The 22727-nt window shown below is 43.1% G+C and overlaps 2 protein-coding genes and 1 long non-coding RNA gene across 3 annotated transcripts; 1 reads left to right on the forward strand and 2 right to left on the reverse strand.

Moving 5' to 3' along the window:
• Nucleotides 1–434: 434 nt before the first annotated feature.
• LOC127777570 (peroxidase 2-like) lies at nucleotides 435–1941 on the reverse strand. The gene is made up of 2 exons (XM_052304175.1): nucleotides 1573–1941; nucleotides 435–1405 (listed from the first exon to the last, which is right to left on the reverse strand). The coding sequence occupies exons 1-2, from the start codon at nucleotides 1807–1809 to the stop codon at nucleotides 638–640; spliced, it is 1005 nt and encodes a 334-aa protein (XP_052160135.1). The 5' UTR covers nucleotides 1810–1941; the 3' UTR covers nucleotides 435–637.
• Nucleotides 1942–11394: 9453 nt separating this feature from the next.
• On the forward strand, nucleotides 11395–13284 carry LOC127777601 (uncharacterized). The gene is made up of 3 exons (XR_008018353.1): nucleotides 11395–11581; nucleotides 11685–11751; nucleotides 12902–13284. It is a non-coding gene; the product is annotated as an uncharacterized LOC127777601 (long non-coding RNA).
• A 3471-nt stretch (nucleotides 13285–16755) lies between these two features.
• On the reverse strand, nucleotides 16756–17959 carry LOC127776966 (peroxidase P7-like). Its single transcript, XM_052303507.1, has 2 exons — nucleotides 17647–17959; nucleotides 16756–17553 (listed from the first exon to the last, which is right to left on the reverse strand). Exons 1-2 carry the CDS (start codon nucleotides 17890–17892, stop codon nucleotides 16756–16758), a joined length of 1044 nt encoding a protein of 347 aa, XP_052159467.1. The 5' UTR covers nucleotides 17893–17959.
• Between the last annotated feature and the right edge of the window lie 4768 nt (nucleotides 17960–22727).

Genomic DNA, 22727 nt, shown 5'->3' on the forward strand with positions numbered 1-22727 from the left:
AAACTACCTGATACTTCTCTCTCTCCACCTTATCCATACATACATGCATACATTTAGTGACCTTCAAAAAGTTATTTTTTCCTAAACTACTTATCTAATCTACGATTAGATCACATTGTTATATTCGTTGTAATTATATCTATATAACAAGATATCGCATGATTATATTTTGATGAAAGAAAAACATACGTTTCAGTCCGTTAACACACAATGTCTCATACGTGATAACAACATGTTTCAACGTATGTCTCCACTGTGTTTCACAAAAATGTTAAATGTCTCAGTGATTTTTTTTTTGTTTCACCATGTATAACTTAATGTTTCACTATTGGTCAACTACAATATTTGACCGATTGATTTTTTTGAAAATGATCGGGCGCCCGATTCAAAGATTCTTCCGTGTACATGTAGTAGATTTTGATCATTCAAAACGTGCCAATACACATTTTTAATTTCGCATCACATCATATTGCACATATACGAATTCATATACGAATGCATCGTTAGAAGAAACAAAAATTGACATATACAAACGAATACAGTAAACGTAAAATTTTGAATTAGACAAATACACATGAGTCCAAAAAGAGTTGGGTGGACTCAAAGCTTAAACAAAAGGAGATATGACGGCCGGCCATCAATAATGACCATTGGCCACGGAGCACTTGATCCTGACCTCCGTCGGAGTCCACGGGTCGGGGCGTATGTTCCCCATCTTCACCATCGCCCTCGCGAAGTCGGCGAAGAACGCCTCCTGGTTGCGGGAGTAGGTCAGCACAAGCTCGCCGGCCCAGCTGCCCGGGGTGTAGAGCGCCTGGTCGGTGGCGAGGAGCCCCCGCTTGAAGAGCAGGTCCTGGTAGTAGAGCGTGTCGAACTTCATCGGCGTCCGCTCGTCGAATGGCACGCCGGCCTCCTCGCAGTTGTCCGGCCGCTGGCACGTCTGCCGGAGCTCCGCCGCGTAGGACGGGTCGATGTCGTCGTAGCCCTCGCCGCTGTCGATGCGGTCCTCGAAGTTGTCGCAGCTGTGGGCCTTGCCGACGGTGTGCGCGCCGGAGAGCGCGGTGAGGTCGCGTTCGTCGAGGCCGTGCTTGCCGAACACCCCGAGGAGGACGTCGAGGTGGCCGTTTCTCGGGTCCGGGAGCTCCTCCGTGGCGTTCTTGGTGACGTAGCGCGAGTCCTTGCGGCCGAGCAGCACGCCCCAGCTGGGCCCGCCGAGCATGGCGACAGCGTCGCGGGAGGCGAGCGCGAGGACGTCGGCGCAGGAGACGGTGGCCGGGCAGCTGCGCTCGAGCTCGGACTTGATGTCGTCGATCACGTCGAAGCCGGCGAGAGAGGCGTTGGGTGTTTCCTTCTTCTCGCTCTCGAAGGAATCCGTGCTGTTCAGGAGGAGGGAGCCATCACAACCCTGCATATCCATGTGACCGATGATTGTGAGACAAAATCATTCCATGAAATAGAAGTAATTATTAAAGAATCTTTAATGTAAAAGAAATCATAACAAAATTAATAATAATAATAATATTTTTTAGTAAGTAACTAGCATCATACTAAATAAACGAAGGTAATACTTACATTGACGAAGCAGTCGTGGAAGAAGAGGCGGAGGATGGCCGGCGCCATCCTCGGGTTGGCGGCGACACTCCGCTCCATAACCGATCGCACGATGTTCTGCGCGTTGGGGCACGTGTTATCGTAGTAACTCTCCGTGTACTCGACGGGATAGCCCTCGGCTGCGGCGGAGGAGGCCAGAGCCGCGACGAGCAGAGCAACCGAAGCGACGGCGACGACGGCCCTAGAGCTAAACGCCATGGCTGACGATGAGCTCGTGTGTCGACCACGAGATCAAGCCCGCCTACGTACCTAGCTCAGCTCAAGCTTGATAATGCTGACCAGCTCCGAACTCCCAAGTGATGGTGAGCTGCTGCTGCTGCTGCTTGCAGATGTTGGCAGTGTGGATGTTGAAGCATGCAGCGAAGCGTGTGTTTATATAGATTTGCAACTTAACGCGTCGATCTCCTTGTGAGAATACGAGAGCGCCACGACGACGGGGTCCTGGTCTGCACGCTGCACGCCTATTGGCTGGCTAGCTCGTGCTCACTGGGCGGCAGCTCAAGACGAGGTCGCAAAAAGAAAAGGGGGAAAATGAGAGAAAAAATATACGGAAACTAACCAAAATCAAAATAACGTGTCCCTCTATTATATGAGCAAGTTGACACGTACCTACCCAATGCTGGCCAGTAAGTGGTCACATCGTACCCTCGCAGCTTGCATCGATGAACTCATCAAATTAGGATAGATACATCGCCTTAGGATTGACAATTAATTTTCCGATCATTAACAATTGAGTTAATTCCGTACGAATTTACTTGTAGCAATACTTTTCGTAATCACGGTCGTCTCCTTATCATTCGGCGACTTTTGAAGAACTGAGCATGTGTCACTATTCAAGAAAATTAACTCGGTTCGCGATCCTTGATTCATTCCAAGTCTCCAGAACGAGGTAGATTTGATTGATCGACAATGATTTATTTTTCGTTCTAGCTCGCGACAAAACGCTGATCTTTCTAATAATAACTTAATTTGATCGTGTCTACTTACGTACGGTTACCTCGACCAGGCTCCCTCACACTTTTCGGCAGGGCCGTCTTCAGAAATTGTGGCCCCGGAACAAAATATAATTTGAGATCCTAAATTTACTTATAATTCAGTCGATCATTTAAATTAGTAAATTATATTCATGATAATTTGATTTAAAAAAATAGTACTGAAACATTCAATTGATCATGCATGGATACATGCATACAATTCAACAATTAAGTATCTACAATTCAGTATTTGACTTAATTACCAGTTGTCTAGTCTACTCTAATATGGTATAGACGAGGTAGTCGGCCAGCTGCTTTGGGCATCGTCATTGTTGATTAAGGATTCAGAAGCTGGTTTCGCATGCATGCACATGAACACACATTGTTGATTAAGGCTGGCTGGTTGTGCTGGTCTCTCTGAATTATCAGATCTCTCCTGATTTCGGGGTGTTATTGTAAAAACACGAGGCCTGGGAGATCTGCTTAACTCCAATGCAGGTCCAAAACTTGCCTTTGGGTGTGTGAAAGTGCAAGTTGATTTGATCCTGCAATCAACAAGAAACAAAAACAAAGAAACCGCGGTTAAATCCATAAACGATAGCCGATCGGCTAGTTGCCAATGACGTATCATTTATCTTTGAGCCGATGCCATATGTGGATCGATCGGCAGTAGTAAATAAGTAAGAAAGAACTAAATCTACTTGATCGGCTGTAGATATTAACGATATATAATCCTTATGTCGATATATACTTAAATCAAGTGATTAGGATAGATCGATCACCATGCTGAGACAGTATAAATCACTTAGATCGAAATATATATTAACAACAAGACTATATATATTCATAGCATAGCCGATCAGATAAATCTAGCATGTATCGGCTAATACTCCGATATACCACTCTATATTAAGATATTAAAGCAAGTAGAATATACTAAACAAAAGCATAATATACTTAAATGCAACAAAATCTTAACATAAAGGGCAGATTTAACATGTCAATCAAGCACATGGAATAAATATAGTTAAATCAGATAAGATCGGCTGAAACCCCGATACTACCCTAATCAGCAACCAAAGACAGGCTAGAGACTGAGATTCTAATCACGACTCATAAGATCAAACTCAACTGATCAGCTATAGGTATGAAAAGAAGGATAATATCTAGACAATCAAGCCATTGAATGTTTCATAGAGCGGTAGATATCCTATATAATCTAAGTCAATGTCGATATTTAACCTAATCGGCTGCCTTCTACTAATAGATGTTAGCCGATTAGCGATATTGTCAGAGATTATGTAAAATATATGATAACTCGACAAATTACATAAACGAGATTAGAGTGTCATAAAGATGGAAGCACTAATCCCGAGAATGCAAGCCACCATAACAAGTTTTACCTCTTGTTAAAAATCGAAACCGATACAGCTCAACCCGAAAGCAAGAACTCGTCGAAACAAAACGAAAGTAAAAAGCGTGGCGATATGCCGAGATTGTATTGAACGTGTGTTCGTTTGATTACATGGGGCTCGGGTCTATTTATACCCGATAATTACAAAATATGTCCATATCGGACACGACTCTTATCTCTAACAAACTCTAAGATACCATAAGTCTTTACGGCAGATTTTTGCCCAAACATATCTCTAAGGAAATTATATAAAATATCTTAATTAATAGATACAATTGCCTTCTCAGGACTCTATCCATGCGTGGCAATCATCATGGAGCACGTCAACCTAATCCGACAACATACACCGTGTCATATTGTCGGATTCGGCTCAATCGGCTAATCCTATCCGACTCGAACTCTGCCGATTTTAGTTGTAGCCGATTCGGACTCCTCACTCTGATTCCAGGACAATCTCTATCTCGAACTCCTTCTCGATTCCTCCTACATATCCGATCCTTGGATTACCAAATTTGGTCGTTAACAGGGGGTCTCAAATTTTTGTGGGGCCCTGCGCTGATGCTCCGTTCACACGCCCTAGTCAACGGGCCTGCTTTTCTGTTCAGAAACCTTGAAAATGACACAAAAGCTAGCTATCATCTGTGTTAAGCATTCTCGTTGGTTTTTTCTTCAGTCCAAGCATTCACGGTGCTCATACTTAAACTGTGAGGAGATTTTAAAGTATATAGTATATAGTATATGATTGTAAGAGATATATTAGGATAGGATTGATTTGTCTTTCTTATTTCTAATCCTTTCTTATGTCTACCCATATATATTCTAAATATATATACTTGTCCTCTGAGACTAAGTACAACACGTCAATAATATCTTTCTGATGTACTATTCAACATAACTTGGAATTAATTAATTTAAGCTAGTTAGGTCTCCATTCATCCCCAAATTCACAGCAATTTAATTTTCTTCAAAATTCACATCTAGGAACCCTAGCCTGAGAATCCCTACACCAGATCCAATGCTCCGAGCAAACCTACGTCGGATCCAGCACATCCACCAATGTCGCCCATCCTCTTTGCCACAGTTGCCGCCCCTTCCATCCCCTTCATTACCTCCACCAGATCCGGAAACTCCACCACTGTCCCTCCTATCTACTTTGCCGCCGCCACTATAGTTGCGTTGTCTGCTAGAGAGGGAGAATACGAGAGAGGTGGGAGAGGGAGGATAGGGAGGAGAGAGATAGTGCATGGAGAGCAAGAAAAACCGATGGGCAAAGGGAGATCGTGGAGAGTCACAGGGAGCCAAAAATAATAGCGAGCGTGTGTTGACGGTTGTTAAGTACTCTCTCTGTATTAAAATATAAGAACCTATGACCGAATAGCATATTTCCTAGTACTACAAATCTGGACAAACTTTCTGTCCAAATTCGTAGTACTAGAAAAAGTTCCGTCCGTTTCTAGGTTCTTATATTTTGGGGCGGAGGGAGTACCAATTTTGTCTATTAACTATCTTAGAAAAAGTTCCGTCCGGTTCTAGGTTCTTATATGACGGAGACGTCATATCCTTTGAGGGGGTGTCTGTGACATCCTAGTGCAATTAGGATGAGGGCCTATGTTTTTTTATTTAATTGACGTGACATGTGTTGTTCATAAGCATTGTGTGCACTTGAGTAGTACCATCTTTGCTAGTTAAGCAAGAGTGTATAGCCAACTTGTAAGGCATTGCCCCTCCAACCATATTATTTTTAGGTTGACTATTTTACGTGAAGCGAGAATGAAAGCATAAGTAAGGTGATATTTATAACTGAGTGTGCTAGTTGGATGGAGGCTGGGCTACCTTATTCTCAAGGATTGGTTGTTACAAATTGTAAACTAAAATTACTTGCAACATGTTGTCTTAAATTTATGAGAAAAAAATGTTGCAACAATGGAGCTGGTTCATATGAAACTATCATTTTTATACTACATGTGTTCATTTTTTTTAAAAAAATAATATTTAGCATATTAATTTAAACTTTTAAGTAATATTTTTTCTTGTATACTAAAGATGTCTTTGTAGATTTTAGGATATATTAATTTATGAAATTTTCTATTAAAAATATGATAACATGACTTCTTTATCTAATTAAAGACATACTCACGTACTTCTACTTACTTCTACTACCTCCATCCATAAATCGAAGGATTCAAATTTTATCCCAAAATATAAGGGATGTTTAATACTACTCGTTCCATCCAGCCATTCTTAGTTTAATTTGTATCCAACATTATTCTAACCATCTTCTAACTCTCTACATACCCCTTATTTAATGATGGGTATCTCAGTTTTTTTTTATTTCTCCTTAATTCCTATAAAATTTTAGGATCCATTATAGGACGGAGATATATAGTAATAAAAAAGTGCTTCATTCATAGACTGATTTATTTGTACCTTTGTAGATTATTTACCTTTACATATTTTTATAGGTAAATAGACCTCGTATACAAGTTGAGAAATATAATTAAGTTGGTAGAAAGTAGTTAGATGTCTAATGGTATGAAGTAATTAGTACACCAATTTTATTAGAAAATTAAGGTGGATATTTTTTCGGGGTACTTTTTAGGATCTTCTTTTATTCGGTGGTTAACTTAATTGTTGTAAGGAAAACAAAGAGGGGAGAGTGTCACGCCCAGAAATTCACGAACCAGAATTTCTAAGCTGAATGTGCATTAAATCCCTGTCCAGGACTAGCCAGGGTACACAAACGACAATTGTTGACATACAGATCCACGTCTTACAAAAATAGAAAAGATTACAAATGCAGCGGAAAAGATAAAAGCGAGCTAAACCGGGAAGCTTGAATTCAGCAGTGGGGCGACTCGACTCCACAGGCAATCCTTGACGGCAGCGACAAAACCAACTTCGACAAAACAGCTCCCACCAGGAAGATCTTCAGCTCTGGCGTGGGAGGGAAAGAGAGGAAGGCTGAGTACTACCCACTGTACTCAGCAAGTCATACCGGAAGTGGAGGTATGATGCAGGATATAACCAAAGGAGGCTAAAGGTTCTTTTGCATAAAGTAGGCATTTAAAAGCAGAAGTTGAAAGCAGTAAAACAATTGTAGTAATTAATCAATATTAACCAATCACTGTCCAACGCTACAGCACGTTGCAACAGGCCCAACCAACCACCTGAACTACACCAGTTCATTAAGCTAAACTAGGGGTGAGACTAATCACAGTGAATCTGGTTGATCGCCCATAACCGCGGGCACGGCTATTCGAATAGTTTTACTCTGGCCAGAGGTGTACAACTGTACCCACAAGACACGATTCCACACATGTTGCCATGCCCCGAAGTATCACCATGATACTGCAAAGGGGGAAATCGTGACAAGACCCTCCGCATAACCCTCCCCTAACCATCCACACCACGCTAAGGTTTCACCCCCACCCCTCAAAAGGCAGTGGGCGGTCCCCTCTTGCACCGCGGTGAATCCGGTAGCTGGACAACCGGACACCCCGGCCGACCCAACTCCATCATGCCCACCCTCGCCACCGGTGCCTAGGAAAGGGTCGAGCTACAGTTACCCACTCCCGCTTGTGGTAAGCTCGGTAAGTCTCCCAGGGTTCCCGTGAACCGGTCCTTAATTGCTATGGGTGCGACCAGCAAAACCATGCACCCACAGCCCACCATTCAGTGTATTTTAATTAACTAACACTATTGCGGTGGCACCAATCCAAAGCTATGCTAATAGACAAAGTATATGTAATAATGTGATCCCCATTTGTGTACTAGTTGAACTAAGCATGGCTAAGCATTTTCTAAGCCAACATCTAGTCATTTTGATACCCAAGTTATCAATGGCATATGGTAAACAATATATGGCTGAGTAATAGGATCCATCCCACATGACATTGTCAAAGAATGCAACATTTAATAGAAATACGGGATATTTGTAAATTGGGTACAATATGATCAATTGTAATGCATGACTTGCCTTGCTCTCGCACTGATGAGACCTCAGCAACATCTTCGAGAAACCGCGGATCGACGAAACGGCCGAAATCTACGTGACAAACAAGGCACACAAGCAAAACAGGGAACAAAACCATTTTTAATGGATTCATTGCATTTTTATGAATTTACTGAGACTTGAATGGACTTAAACGGAGCTCGGATGAATTACTTATGAATTTTAGACGATAAACTGTGTTTTTACTAACAAAGAAAAAGTCCTTAATTATTTATTGTGCAATAAATCCCCAGGGCTGACGTCACCCAACGGAGGGGGGGCACCGACAGGCGGGCCCCTCTTGTCAGTGGCACAAGGGGAGAGTGAGGGGGCGCCGGCTGGTGGCTCAAGGGGAGGAGTGGTCCACCGGCTGGTGGGGCCCACCGGGTAGCGGCACAAGGCGGGAGGGAGAGTGGATGGTGGTTCGGCCGACCATGGCAGGGCGGCGGCGGTGGCGCACGGCCTCCGATGACAACCGGCGGACGACGAGGCGGCGGCGGCCGGCGCGAAGGAGGCGGCGCACGGCCGGAACGGTGGCGTGGCTCGGCGCTCGCGGGAAGGGGAAGGAAAGGAGGGGGAGGGAAGGGGTCCTCACCGGCGATGTGAGGGAATCGGGTTCCGGCGGTGGCGGATGGCAACCGAGTGGCGACCGAGGTGCGGGCGACACTGGCGAGCGCGACGGCGATGGTTTCACGGCGTGGCGGCGGCTTTAGAGGCGGTGGCGCGCGGCCGGAGGCGGTAGTAGGCGGCGGCACGTGGGGAGAGCGGTACGGCGGCGGCGAACGGAAATCAAGCGGCGGCCGAGGTAGCTCTCGCGGCGGCGAAGCTAGCGGCGGTGATTGCGCGGCGAGGCGACGGCTCTAGCGACGGCGGCGTGCGGCCGGAGGCGGCGGCAAGCGGCGGCGCTAACGGCGAGCGGCTCGGGCTCGGTAGGAGGCACTGGAGGGGGCGGCGAGAGCGGAAAGGGGAAGAGGATGCTCGGGGAAGCAATTTATAGGTGGAAGGGGAAACGAATGTGGCCGGGAACCCACCCTATTGCGCCTATGACGTGGGAAGGTGGGGAGAGAGAGGGGTGGGATTCGAATCCCACCCCATTTGCGGGGCGCGCGAGGGCGGGAGACGCGGGGGAGAGGCGGCGACGTGGGCACAGCGCGCGGAGTGGGCGCGGGAAACGCGGACGGTGACGAGGGAGCGGCGGTTGCCGGCCGGGCGCGGTCGGCTGGAGGAAGGGGACGACCCCGATAGGTGGGCCCCACCTATCGGCGTCCCCGAGAGGAGGAAGAGCGGCACGGTCTGGGCCACGGCCTAGCAAGGAGGGCGCGCGGGAGGGAGGTTGGGCTGACGGCCCAAAAAAGAAAAAAAAAAGAAGGGAAAGAAAAAAAAGGAAAAAGGAATTTCCCTGAGATTTAAATATTGCACTTGCTCATTTTTAATTGGTTAAAATTACTTTTAAGGCTCTGAAAATTCCACTAAAAATCCTGTTAATGGATTAGGGCATGGGGAACTCAAGAAAAATCCCACCACGCCAAATTCGATTATTAAATGTATTTATTAATTAGGTATTTAGCTCTAGGTTAATTTAAACAATTTCTTCAGACGATTTATTAAACCAATTTTTAAAGCAAGAAAAAGGCGAAAACTTCAGGGCGTGATAGAGAGCCAGTGGGTTCGTCTCGTCCGTGAGGAGGGAACTGGATACATGTGTTGTACATACGATCAATCGGTAGTTTTTTTTTTAATATATAGATCTAACAGTTTAAAATAAGGTCCATTGGTTTGGGTATGATGACTTCAGCTCAATATAATGCATACTCCTACCATAGTTACTACAATGTAGCCAGTTAAGATCCATGCTTGGCACTCTTCGGGGTATGAGTAAGAAAAAATGGAGGTGATGAAAATAGTTTTTTTATGTCTTGACTTGATTTATTGTATAGACTATACATAATTTGTTTATGGTGTTAATCGGTACTACTAAATTTTAGTGGTACTTCTGGTGGTACATATATAATTTTCTCTTTTAAAAATTAGCAGGGTTGATCATTGGACTCTACTTCGAAAAATCTAATAGCTTCAGTGGTGAGGACCACGTAAAAAAATATTTGCTCAAACTGTGATCCTTTGCTAACGTACAAGTTGATATAGGTTTTTATTTTTTTCTTGTATTATACATCTAATTCGCCTATGCATGTTCGTGGGGATTAATATTTGATGAAATTTGTTAAAATTTTTTGTGCTAATTGTTAACACTATTTGGATGGGGATGCCATAACAAAGAGATATAATATAGTTACATGTATGTTTTTTTTTCTAGCGAATAGTAGTCTCTCGTATGGATGCTTTTTTTTCTTCTCGGACGAATATTTGTCTATCATATGAATAGGGTGTGTGTATATGTATTCATAATGTGCGTCTGCATACATTTATATGAGCTCCTGTGATTATCTTTTAAATTGTTAGTAAAAAAGTACTTTTAAAATTTTAACGGGAAGAGGGTGGAGCAACGGGTGGCATGAGACGACGCCGTGGCATGGCTTCTTTTACCTCCTCGCAAGGAGTGGTCACTACGTATATGCTCAATTTAGAAAAAACCTTAGAGCTGGAAAGGAAGAGAAAACTACCATATGGGTCAAATCATATACACACTCTTCTTATTTTTCTTTTTATATATCTTGTGTAGGTATGTACATAGGAGTTTTAATTTGTATGTACGCAAGGATGGATTATATGGTTTTTAGACAGAGGGATTATTGTTATAGATATAATTTAATGGTTGAAAAATAATGGATCACCGATTTTGTGTGTAAATCGATGAATAGTTATTTTTATTTTATTTTATAGTTTCTCTTAGATTCTCTCTAATTAGAGCATCACATGACATCTTAGAAGCATTTGTAGGAGTGTAGAAATGCTATTACTCATAGTCAACTATTGTTTGCGGTGAATTGGTTGCATCATCTGCTCACCTATAATTTGTTGATCGTTGCACACTTAGTGTTGCCCTTTATCTTCGGTGTTTGATGACATACATGCTCATTAGATATTAGCTAACCGGCCGTTAGGTGCACTGTGCACGGATACCTTGTAACTAATATGACTTGGTGATTAGTAAATAGTGACTTGTATATAAAACTTACATATATGGGGATCACTAATTTATTGCCCTAGGGAATATTAGCACAAACGCGCAAAAGTTCAATTTTTAAACCGTTATTTGAATAGGCGATCAGTAACCGTGGATGCGTAGAGCTCGTAGAGTAGTGCAAAATAGACTATAAGTTTATAGCAATCGGAGCCCGATCAAAGTTCCGGGGATTAAAATAATGTGGGCCGTTAGATCTTCTCAGTTTCTTTATATAACCAACCAAAAGAGAAAAAAAAAAGGAAAAAAAGGGATCGAGAGATCGATCCTGTAGCCCTAGCCGCCAGGCTCCTGCGCCCTGCCGCTCCTGCCGCGTTTCTACGACCACCGGCGCCGTCTCTACGCCGCCGCCGTTGGTGCAGTGTCGCCGGTCGCCACCACCACCGTCACCGCTGTGCTGCTGCTCCGTTTTCTGCTGCTGTTCGGTGGATTGATTTGCAGAGCAGCAGGTTTGGCTCTGCTCCTTGATTTGTGTTTGTCTCCAGCGCGGTGAAGTCCCAATTTCTCCTACTGCTGTGTGTCCTGACCAGCTACTTCCGTGAGTTGCTGCAGCAGCCAACGACTGGGGGCAGGGCAGGAAGAGCAGAGAAGTCAAGGAATTGGGAGGAATAGAGGCAAGGTTGGGGATTTTATTTTCCAAGATTTCACAAATTGATCTCAAAGTTGATTTTTCTCCACAGTAAGGCTGTAAGGGTAACTCCTCTTAGTCCTAGAAATTCAATTTGCACGTGGGAATCGATTAAATCGCCGGTTGAGAGTGTTCATAGTCGCTATTTATGGGCTGGAAACCGTATTTTCAAAACTGGCGTTAAACCATCAGGATTCTGGTTAGTTGTCCTAAATATATATTGTAGTCAGCGTCGATATCTTTCCAACGGTGCTAGTTTCACTCGATTCCGATAAACGGTTTAGGAGAAACAGCAAAAACAGTACTGCTGACCGGGTCCGGAAATCAGGACAGCAGTTCGTTTTCCTTAATCTGGGATTTTCAGAGGCATAATCTGATTTTGTGCTCATCATGAAAGTTATAGACAATTTTGTCTAGATGTCCAAAGTTGTATTATTTGCTAGTTTCCGTTAGACGGTTTGTGAGTTACGCATAAAACAGTAATGGAACAGCTATAGGTTATTTAATACAAATTGGTAAAAGGTTTATATGTTCTAGGTTTCGATTTTGGTAAATATCCCTTGTAACCATCGTTAGTTGAATATAGTGGTTTATGCGTAATTTTGCTCCACAGGTGTGGAGGGTTTCAATGTTGGAGGAGTTGAGTCGGAGTATCGAAGGAGTTAAGCCAAGTACAAGACGGACTTATGTGATGGACAAACTGAGTTGTTTTGTTTGGCTTTACTTGCATAATTATTATTCAATTGCTTGATATTACTGATTGTATGGCTCTGACGTTATGCTACTTATTCGTGTTTCGACCCATATTCAAATTCATGACGTTATTCATGTTTCATTATTCCGGATGTTCTGTTTACATTATTCAAGAACCATGCGTAGCCATGGGAGTGCAATTTGGGTCTTTATTCATGATCCTTGAGAAGCGCTGATCACGCTTGCTCAGCTTACCGGTAATGCTAAGAGGATATTCACACCTGCCCGGGAGGGAACTACCATCTTTTGACTTCTTTGGTTTAAAATAAAGTAAATCCAACCATTCATATTGGTTTCTTAATGCATAAATCATGTGTATGTTTTACTAGTTCAAGATTGTACATGTTGAGTATTCTTTACTCATTCTTATGTTTAATTTGGTTTTTAGGTACCTAATGACATCGATCGGCATGGGGCGGGAGTAGCACCCTTGGACAACACATTATTATTGCACACAACTGAAATTTAGTTTTAGATTATACTTTGCTCAGCATAAGTTTTGCATAGAACTTATAAGGGTCATTGAAGGTTCTGATTCTTATTTTTTCACGTGGGATTTGTGGAGCTAGGATGGTTTGGATTGTGTGGATTATATCGGTATTGACTTCTCTTATAACGGCCTGTCGTGGATGTCCGTATTTTTAGGGGAGACTCCGCCGAAATTTCTAATAATTTTGGGACTTAGTTTTTGAGTGTATTTTGGTGTGGCATTCTAGGTACGTGGTTACCCGGGGTGTTACAACTAAGGGCATACAATTGATATTTTATGCTAGGATTGACCAAATATATTGCATAGTATATATTAAGTTTGTATGACCTAAGTAATAAATTTAAGACAATTTTATGAAGTGCTTATAGGATTAGCTACTCCCTATTTATAGCGAGTACGTTTCTCAAACTACTAAACGGTGCATTATATGGTACGTGTTTTACAGATACTTTTTATATAAAAGTGTTTTAATAAATCAAATAGATTCATTTGTATTTTTGTAATATCAATACAAAAATAATACTATGCTAATGACACGTATCATTTTGCATGTCCTGGATAAGCTCACGTAATCAGCTAAATCGAACGAAACCTAAGCAGAAGATAAAAGACATCGACACAATGCCAACAGAATATATTTGATGCTTAATTTCTAATAATAAATAAATAAAGATAACTCACAATACATGAAAATACATTCATGATATATTTAGTAATATTATTTTGATACATATATCAATATTTTATAAAGTATGGAGTGAGTATAATTTTGGGAAATGTTACTCACAACTGGAGTTGTTTTATTTTTTAAAGTGCAAGTCTAATTTTACTATACAACATACAATTGTATAATACATATTATTCATTTATTTAGATTTTTTATGGATGTTTCGATGATGTGCATATTGTACATTACAACACGAAATAACATATATTTTACCACTATTGGCTGAAATTATTAATTTGGTTTTTATCTCATCAGAGTGAAAAAGAAAAATAAAAAATAAAAGAAAGGAAAGGGGGATATGTACGAAGTATGTTCGTGCATGAATGTATGGGAGCTATCGACGTGGACGTGTGGCTTTCTAAATTCTAAAGATAAATTAAATCTACTTGGTATTCTTAGATCTAACGGTTAAAAATATGGGTCTACCAGATTAAGTTAAAATTAATGGCTAGATGTTTTAAACGCCACTTGGCAGCCTAGGAGTGTTTGTAGAGATGCTATGTGGTGGCTTGGGAGCGATTATAGGAAGTTTAATGGGCTTTTAGTATATAATAATAGATAAGTGGCAAATAATTTGAATATTGCTCACTGAGAGGTTGTACATCAATGGAATATACCGTTGTAAGCACAATACTAACATGCTACTAAATTAAAGGACTGAAATTGCATTAACAATATTCTTGCCAATTAAGGGATGCCCAGTGGCCAGTGGCATGGTTCCCTTTGAAACGCAGGTATTGAAGTGAAATACTATGATATTTCAATACAAAAGGGAATGAGAACACACAAGAGGACTGTTGAAATAATTCAACCAAACGAAAGTTTCATAAGAGGTCTAACATTTTGCTTGTTTTCCTATGGAATTAGTCTTCGGATTTGTCGATGTTTTATATCAGCTCGAATAAAGGGGTAGCACACTGTAGGTATTTTATACGATCACAGATAAATCTATAAGCGTATGAATACCACTGCAGCATTTCACGTGGAAGTATTCCAAGGGTATCATATTTGTTTTTCCACTGGGAAGGCGGCAATGTAAAGAGTTGGTTCATATAGTCATAATCGTGATGTAATTAATATACCATAGCCTAAACAGGGATAAATGATGTAATAATAATATATGGGTAGTATTTTACACCAAGGAGATTCATCTCTAATAATAATACACGAGATAGTGAAGAAAGACAAAAGAGACCTAAGGTTCACATGTAGTTCTATATTTATGGTGTTTAGACTATACTTAACAAATACATGCTTACAAGGCTAGAACTAAGTTCTAGCCGCTCACGCACTGCTGAAAGACAACTCCCTGCAGGTCTGTCAGTATGGTTATGGCATTTTACGAACTCATACATCATATCGGACATGAAGGAATACAAATAGTAAATAGTGTTGTCACCACCTGTCACCTATCTCACTTTTCGTGAGGTATACCAAGATCCAATGACATTTAATTAATCTAACCACCATGCTCACATTAAAAAATAATGGTACTAATTCCCCCAGTGCTCCCATCCTTCGGATGGACAAGTCAGAACTAGTACAACCCGTTAAGATCATTGGACCGATATCGTGGCATATATCGACTAGCTTAATCAAGTGGAGCATATAATTGAAGTATAGATTACACATAACTAATAAAGTAGTCTATGTATTATGAACACTAATAAGTAAAGAAGATAATTTCTTTGTTACTCAGTCTTACAAGAAAAGTAAAATACTAGCGACATACCCGAATCTCCAAGAAGACTTTGAAACCAAAGACTACTCTAAACCTAACTGCACTACTACTAGAAAGAATACAACTATAGGAATGAGAGATTTGTTCCTTTAGTGTGTGTTGCGAGAGTGAAGAAGCGTTCTTTTTTTATAGCTGCTAATGATGCTTAGAAAGGGCGGTAATTCTCACAACCGTCATTGGGAGCTTCATCAGGAACGTCCATGTGTAAGGTGGCAATGAGACGAGCCAGAGGCGGTTCCGCCGAACAAGGGGTTCGGCCGACCATAGGTCCCTACCTCTTGCTACCGACCTTCACCATGGGCTGCCATGTGGGCCCCTAAGGTGGTGCACAGTGGCTTGGCCTCGCTTTATGTTGGTTTGAACTGAAATGTGGAGCCATCAGCCCGTGTGCTCTCACGTGATTCATCGGAGGTGTGTTTCTTTGCATGCAGCCACATTTATCCGTCACTCCAGTGTATAATTTTTGCAATATAATATTAAATATATTTTAGAAACATATAAAATTCAACAATACTGACTGTAACACTAATAACAACTATATGAAACATTGATTACTAACGAGTGAAACATAGAAAAAAAAATCATATAAAAGTTACCATGTATTTGCAGAAACTTGATTATGTTGAAACATTTTCATATTATGTCTGAAACATTAAGTTGTAAATATTGAAACATTATAAAATACTTACTAAAACATTCAAATAACACCGTGTAACATTTACAAATTAACTAGTAGTGAAATAACATAAAATGCTAGTTGAAACATTTAAATCAAACCACATGCAATGTTTAAAAAAAATAAAATTTTAAAAAGCTAAATATTTTTTCATCGAAATATAACCATGTGTTATATGTGATTCCTTTATAAAGATTTGATCACAACAAATTTAATGGTGTAATCAGATCATTGAATAAAAAAGTAATTTGGAAGAAATAAGTATTTAAAAATTATACTAAGAGGGAGGTATGTTTGCATGTTATGGGTGATGATGCATGATGCATGCATTAGAGTGAGAGTGACAGGACTTTTGGGGCAAAGTACATTACTGCAGAAAGCCTCATCAGTGTTGATTTCAAACTCCTCATAGGTGCCGGTTTTTATGTAGATTTTTCCTCATGCAAGGTGGGAGACAGTAAAACCGGTAAGTACGAGCCATAATCTATTAGGTGATTTGTAGTAGTGGCAATCTCTCATACATTATAGAAATGAATAAACAAATGAAGTATAAAAGAATAATACAGCTTACAGTTTATTGCACAATCAAATCGAAAGGAATTTCACACTTACAAATGAGTATCCAACATATTTGTGTTGTACTCGACAGTATAATTAACAAGAGGAGCATCAATAATGGGTGTTGGCCACCAATGCTTCGGCCGCATGTTCCCCATCTTAACCATGGCCCTCGCGAAGTCGGCGAAGAACACATCGCCGTTCATGGCGTACGTCTTCACCAGGTTGCCGGTCTCGCACCCCTGGGTGTAGAGCTCCTGGTCGGATGTGAGGAGCCCGCGCCTCGCAAGCAAGTCGACGTAGTAGGCGTTGTCAAACTTGGCTGGCGTCCGCTCGTCGAACGGCGCCGTGGCGTTGCCGTGCTTCTGCTCGCACTCCTGCCTGCGTTGCGCCGCGAATGAGGGGTCGATGCTGTCGCCGCCCTGGCCGACGAGGCTGTAGATGCGTTCCTCGTAGTGCTCGCAGCTGTGCGTCCTGCCGACGGTGTGCGCGCCGGAGAGCGCGGTGAGGTCGCGCTCGTCGAGGTTGTTCTCCTTGAACATCCTGATGAGCTCGGCCAGGCTGTCTGTCGGTCTCGGGAGATCCTTGTTGGCCATGTCCATGCGGGCGGCAAGGGAGTCCTTGCGGCCGAGGAGCACGCCCCAGCTAGGGCCGCCGAGCATGGCGACGGCGTCGCGTGCGGCGAGCGCGAGAACATCGGCGCAGGAGACGGTGGCCGGGCAGCTGCGCTCGAGTTCCGACTTGATGCCTTCGATCACGTCGTAGCCGACGACGGAGGCGTTGGGCTTGGCGTCCTTCTCGCTCTCCATGGAGTCCGTAGCGTTCAGAAGGATGGAGGCATCACAACCCTGAAAATGTCACCGATGATTGTTAGACAAATGCATTTCGTGATGCTCTAATGGTGGCCTCCTCGTACGATCGAGAGATTGTGGTGTACTTACGTTGACGAAGCAGTCGTGGAAGAAGAGGCGGAGGATGGCCGGCGCCGTGCGGGGGTTGGCGGCGGCGTGGCGCTCCATGACCGAGCGCACGATGCTCTGCGCGTTGGGGCAGGTGTCGTCGTAGTAACTCTCCGTGAACTCCTCGTGACCGAAGGGATTTGGAAATCCCTGAGCGGTGGAGGCGAGTGCCGCGACAGCGACGAGCAGAGCAACCGAAGCGACGCCGCCCTTACACCTAAACGCCATGGCTGATGATCTCCCTCCGGCCTCGAGAAATCGATCACGATCGACAAGCTCCGAAACGAGAGATCGATCGAGCCTTAGGCCCCTAGCTTAATGATTAGCTTCGCCTTGGTACTGACAAACTCCGAAGTGATGGTGAGCTCTGCTGCTGCTGGCTGCTGCTGATTGCAGATGTTGTGGTGGATGATGATGAGTACGAAGCGTGCGTTTTATAGATGGCCAGTTAACGCGTGGCGAACGTGCGCACGACGGGGTCCCTGGTCTCTGCAAGCGCAAGACCAGCAAAGCTCGTGCGGCAACTCGTGACGAGGTCACCAACAAGAGAAAAAATGGGAAAGTACAGAGAAAAAAAAAAGACGTAAGGAAACAAACCCAAACAAAACGTGTCTCTGTCTCTCTACGGGTAGTGGTCACATCGTACAGTTGCAGGGTTGCAGCAAATGAACCCATCAATCAAAGGTATATTCATCGCTGCTGGACGGGCTAGACTTTGATCATTATTACATGGTCGGATTAACATATGTATAAATTACTGTTCACATGTCTTAGTTATTCTATTTAGCACGAGCCTAATCATTTGGTGACTTCTCAATTAATGATTCGATGCCTGCATGCATGCATCTGTTACTCCCTCTATCCCATAATATAATGCACGATTAAAGTTGGCATGGTCTCTAAAACTAATCTTTAGCTTATAATTTCTCATACATTATAAGGTTTGTAGCAACAAAATTATAACCATATGAAAATAAAATCTCAATCTAATGATATAATTTTAACAAATACTACATCCATCCTAAAATATAATTAACAACTTTTGGCTATGAATCTGAACACACAGTTGTCCAGATTCATTGCTAAAAATATTTACATTTTAGGACGGAGGGAGTAAAATTTATTTCATATTATACAAAGTGTTGGTCAAACATTTTAAAGGTTAAATCTTAAAATACGTGCGCGCCTCATATTATAGGATTGAGGGGGTAATATTCAAGAAAAAATAACTTGATGACCCATGAATCCTTGATCCATTCCAAGTCTCCAATGGGGAAGATGGACAAGGACTGATTTTACGATTAATTGATCTCTGATCGTGAGGCTGTAGTTTATTAGTAACTGGTATTAATTAATGAAGCTGCTGACGTCTCTGTAGCTTTGTTGTCGCAAATAGACAATCGAGCTGATTAACTATTTGGACAACCGCGTAAGAATTGATGCTATGAATCCGATGCATGTTTTTTATGTTTGGAAAGGTTCTGATCAATCACACAGTTGCTGTGAGAAGTTCGTTGATGGATTCATATTCAACCTCGGGACTAGTTACTGGTGGAGAAAGCGTTTGTAGTCCCGGTTCGTAATCCCCTTAGTCCTGGTTTCCAAACCGGGACTACCAATCCGGGACTAAAGATCGCTATCTTTAGTCCCGGTTGGTAAAGTGATCTTTAGTCCCGGTTAGTGTTACCAACCAGGACTAAAGATCAAATATGCCCGTTACCCTTTTTAACCGGGACTAAAGATCATCTTTAGCCCCGGTTTTTATTGCATCCGGGACTATTGTGGAATTCGGCCGATCAACGAAAGATGGTTTTTCCACCAGTGAGTTATTGCTCATTCACACTATCTTAACAGAAAATTACACTGATTTTTAACCATGCATAATATATATCTTCACATTAGAATATACGAACAATATGAGACAAATAAAAGCAATTAACTAGATTAAAACAATAAGTAGCTTCATTAAAAACAAATCACCCGAGACTCCTAACGAAATAAGTCATATTTTTTAAACACATTTCTAACACTAGAGAGCTCCAAGTATATATAAAGTACTTATATTGTAGATTATTGGACTACATTATATATATTTCCTAATTTAAAGTAAAAGTATTAATACATAACTTAAAAGTTACATTTTAACTACTGTGTAATTTTGTTTTATGACCTTGAGGCAACTTAGATTTGTATACAGAGGACAAGTATCCAGAACGTAGACTGCGCCCCAACCATTGCCGAAGTCCCGGTGCCTCAAGCGAACCCCCAAGGTCAGGCCAGCTTAGACTACAGCGAGTTGGCGATAGGATGTGGTGCTCGGTCTGGACTGTTACCCTCTAGGCATTGCCGATGTCCAAGGACCACAGTCATTAGCCTGGGACCGAACGCTTTGGGGCTTCCTCCTGCTCCCGAGCATGCGGAGCACCCAACCTAGGTTGCAAGCGAGCGAAGGAACGACCCAGTTAACAATGAAGTTATAACATATCAACAAGGAGAATCTTGACCTTGGTCCCATTTGCTCTGTGTAAGCCTGCCAATGGTTTGAAATCCAACCCACAACCAGCCCAAACCAAGGTAGTAAGCTACGCAAGTCTAACCCATTCAATCCATTTGTCTTTTCTTAGAATCCAAACCAATCCAACCCATTTTCTATTTCAACCCAAACCAACCCAACCCATTTCAACTTTATGGATTCAGTTCACTTCCCCAATCCATTTCACCCCCTTCCAAATCCACACCAAGCACTCAGCGGGCAAGCAGGAGGCGAGGCTGGAGAAGGAGACGGCAAGCCGCCGCCGACGGCGGCGACCTGGTCGACTGCGCTGCTGCTCGAGAGGCCGCGGCCGTGCCGCCGGGTCAACGGGTGGAGGGGAGCCGCCGGCATGAGCCCGGCGACGCTGGGGGTGGGGCTGCCGCTGCAGGCGCCGTCCTGTATCTTCCTCCGCAGCGTCCGTCATCTACATCGACTCATCGTCGTCGTGTATGCGATGCTGTCTCAGATGCTGGCAAGCGGCGACGACGACGATGTCGGAAAAGAAGCTAAGCTAAGCTATGCAGTGTATGTTGTACGTGTGCAGCCGCAGCCACTTGAAGCAGCAGCAGCAAGCAAGCAGAGCACACGCTGGCCGGTAGCTGTCGTCGCTGGACTCGGACTCGGACCCGTCGTCGCGCGCGCGGCCGCCGAGCACCAGCTGCACCGCCTTGGAGTTGGTGCCCTCCCGCTCCCGCGCGCATTGCGCGAGCTCGAGCCTCCTCGCAGCGTGCTCAAAGAGGCTCGCGGCGCGCGTGGCTTCCGCGAGGCAAAGCGCCGAACAGGTCGCGGGCACGAAGGAGGAGGAGCAGCTGCTTTGCAGCGCCATCCCGCCGGCGCTGGTGACATGGCTGTCGAGAAGACTAGTGATGAACTGATGGCTGGTATTTGGGGTGAATCCAATTGAAATCCATGGACTCCATCCATTTTAGACCCAAAACTTATAACCAAAAACCAATCCAATCCAACCCACCTCCATCCCACACCAAACCGCTCCAGTCCATTAGCTATCTCAACCCATTTACACCCATACCAAGTGAATCCAAATTGAAAACCAATCCATTAGACCCGTTCCAATCCAACTCATTGGCAGGCTTAGCTCCATGCCCGGGGTCGAGACCAGGGGCTACTATCAGTGAAATGGGTACAAAGACCCCTACCACCGGATGCTCAGGGTGCCTAGGGACACGCCATCTGATTTGGTGGACCACACAACTAGCAATCCGCCCTAAGCAAAATGACTAAGATGCACCTGAGGAGAAACGGAACAATATCATATGCCCGTGACCTAGCAGGGGCCGGTGAGCTATGGGTCATCCATATGGCCGGGTATCTTGAGCTTGGGGTCATTCCTACGAGAGTAGGTTGGGCCCTGAGCTCGATGAGCAGCTGCCACCTTCCCACAAGCTCAGGCCCCAAGAGTTGCTCGAGGTAGAGGCAGCACATTGACCGTGATGGGATACGACATGATGTAGTTGTTACCAACCAAGTTAGCCTTGTATTAGATATGAGGCAACGCATAACAACCTAGTGTGTGACCAGGGCAATAGGCGACAGGACAGCGCCTGCACAGCTGTCGCGTGTGCCGTTATCACCCCTGTGAGGGAGGGGTGTACGGTGCCAGAATTTGCATAACTTAGATAGAACATGCAGAAAATTGAAGTATTTTGTACTAACATTGCTGATAAATGTTTGTCTATTGACAAGTTTCTTCCAGCCACCATACAACGGAATGGCAAAAATTGTTATATGACATCTAAAGTTTGTGGCCTTTGCTGGTAGACACCGCTAAAACGTGAATTAGCTATAGGACACCCTAAAAGCTTGGTAATTTCTTGAAAGACGCCGCAACGATTATTTTATTATTTCTGTGTTTAATGCAGAGAGAAACACATGAAATAGACAAAACTTGGGCAGTGAAGGTGACGATCATGCATGTGGGGTCGGCGGCAACACTTGCGCCATTTCTGGCGCTTCGCCATGCTGGCGTGGACGCTCACTACTAGAAAAATTATTTGTTACCATGAAAAAAATCGTGGCATCAATACTAAAATTGTGGCAATAGATACATGTTGCCACAATTATAAAATCGTTGCTAGCCGTGGTAATAAATAGCATGGTAATAGGTTATTGCAACGATTTTTATTTTGTGGTAATAAATTTAGATGTTGCCACGGAATGGATGTGGCAAAAAGTCATATTGCAACACTTCACATCGTTGTAATAAAAATTATTGCCATCACTCCATATGTGGCATTAGTTTTACGTACCAAATTAAAAGTTCAAATATTAATCTATCATCCTAATCTATTATTTTTTTGATTTTGTGTCTCGACTAGGATTCGAACCCAAGACCTATCCTTCACGCGTGCTCTCCTTTACCAACTCACCTACGCATCAATTCTGTTGGAAAATGCATATCATTCCATCTGAGTCTAGCTAACTGAGATTTGAATCATAGATTTGAATATCTAAAAGATTTCAAATGAAAAAGTTATCAACTATAAAATTGTACTAGATCTCATCGAGAGCT

The sequence above is a fragment of the Oryza glaberrima genome, chromosome 6 (assembly GCF_000147395.1).
Source record: "Oryza glaberrima chromosome 6, OglaRS2, whole genome shotgun sequence".
Taxonomy (NCBI): Eukaryota; Viridiplantae; Streptophyta; class Magnoliopsida; order Poales; family Poaceae; genus Oryza; species Oryza glaberrima.

What these genes read in the sequence shown, in the direction of transcription:
- LOC127777570 (XM_052304175.1), bottom strand. Translation starts at nt 1,809, where the DNA reads ATGGCGTTTAGCTCTAGGGCCGTCGTCGCCGTCGCTTCGGTTGCTCTG. An exon ending in TCCACGACTGCTTCGTCAAT is followed by an intron (nt 1,406 to 1,572) that starts GTAAGTATTACC and finishes ATGGATATGCAG; the next exon opens with GGTTGTGATGGCTCCCTCCT.
- LOC127776966 (XM_052303507.1), bottom strand. Translation starts at nt 17,892, where the DNA reads ATGGCGTTTAGGTGTAAGGGCGGCGTCGCTTCGGTTGCTCTGCTCGTC. An exon ending in TCCACGACTGCTTCGTCAAC is followed by an intron (nt 17,554 to 17,646) that starts GTAAGTACACCA and finishes TGACATTTTCAG; the next exon opens with GGTTGTGATGCCTCCATCCT.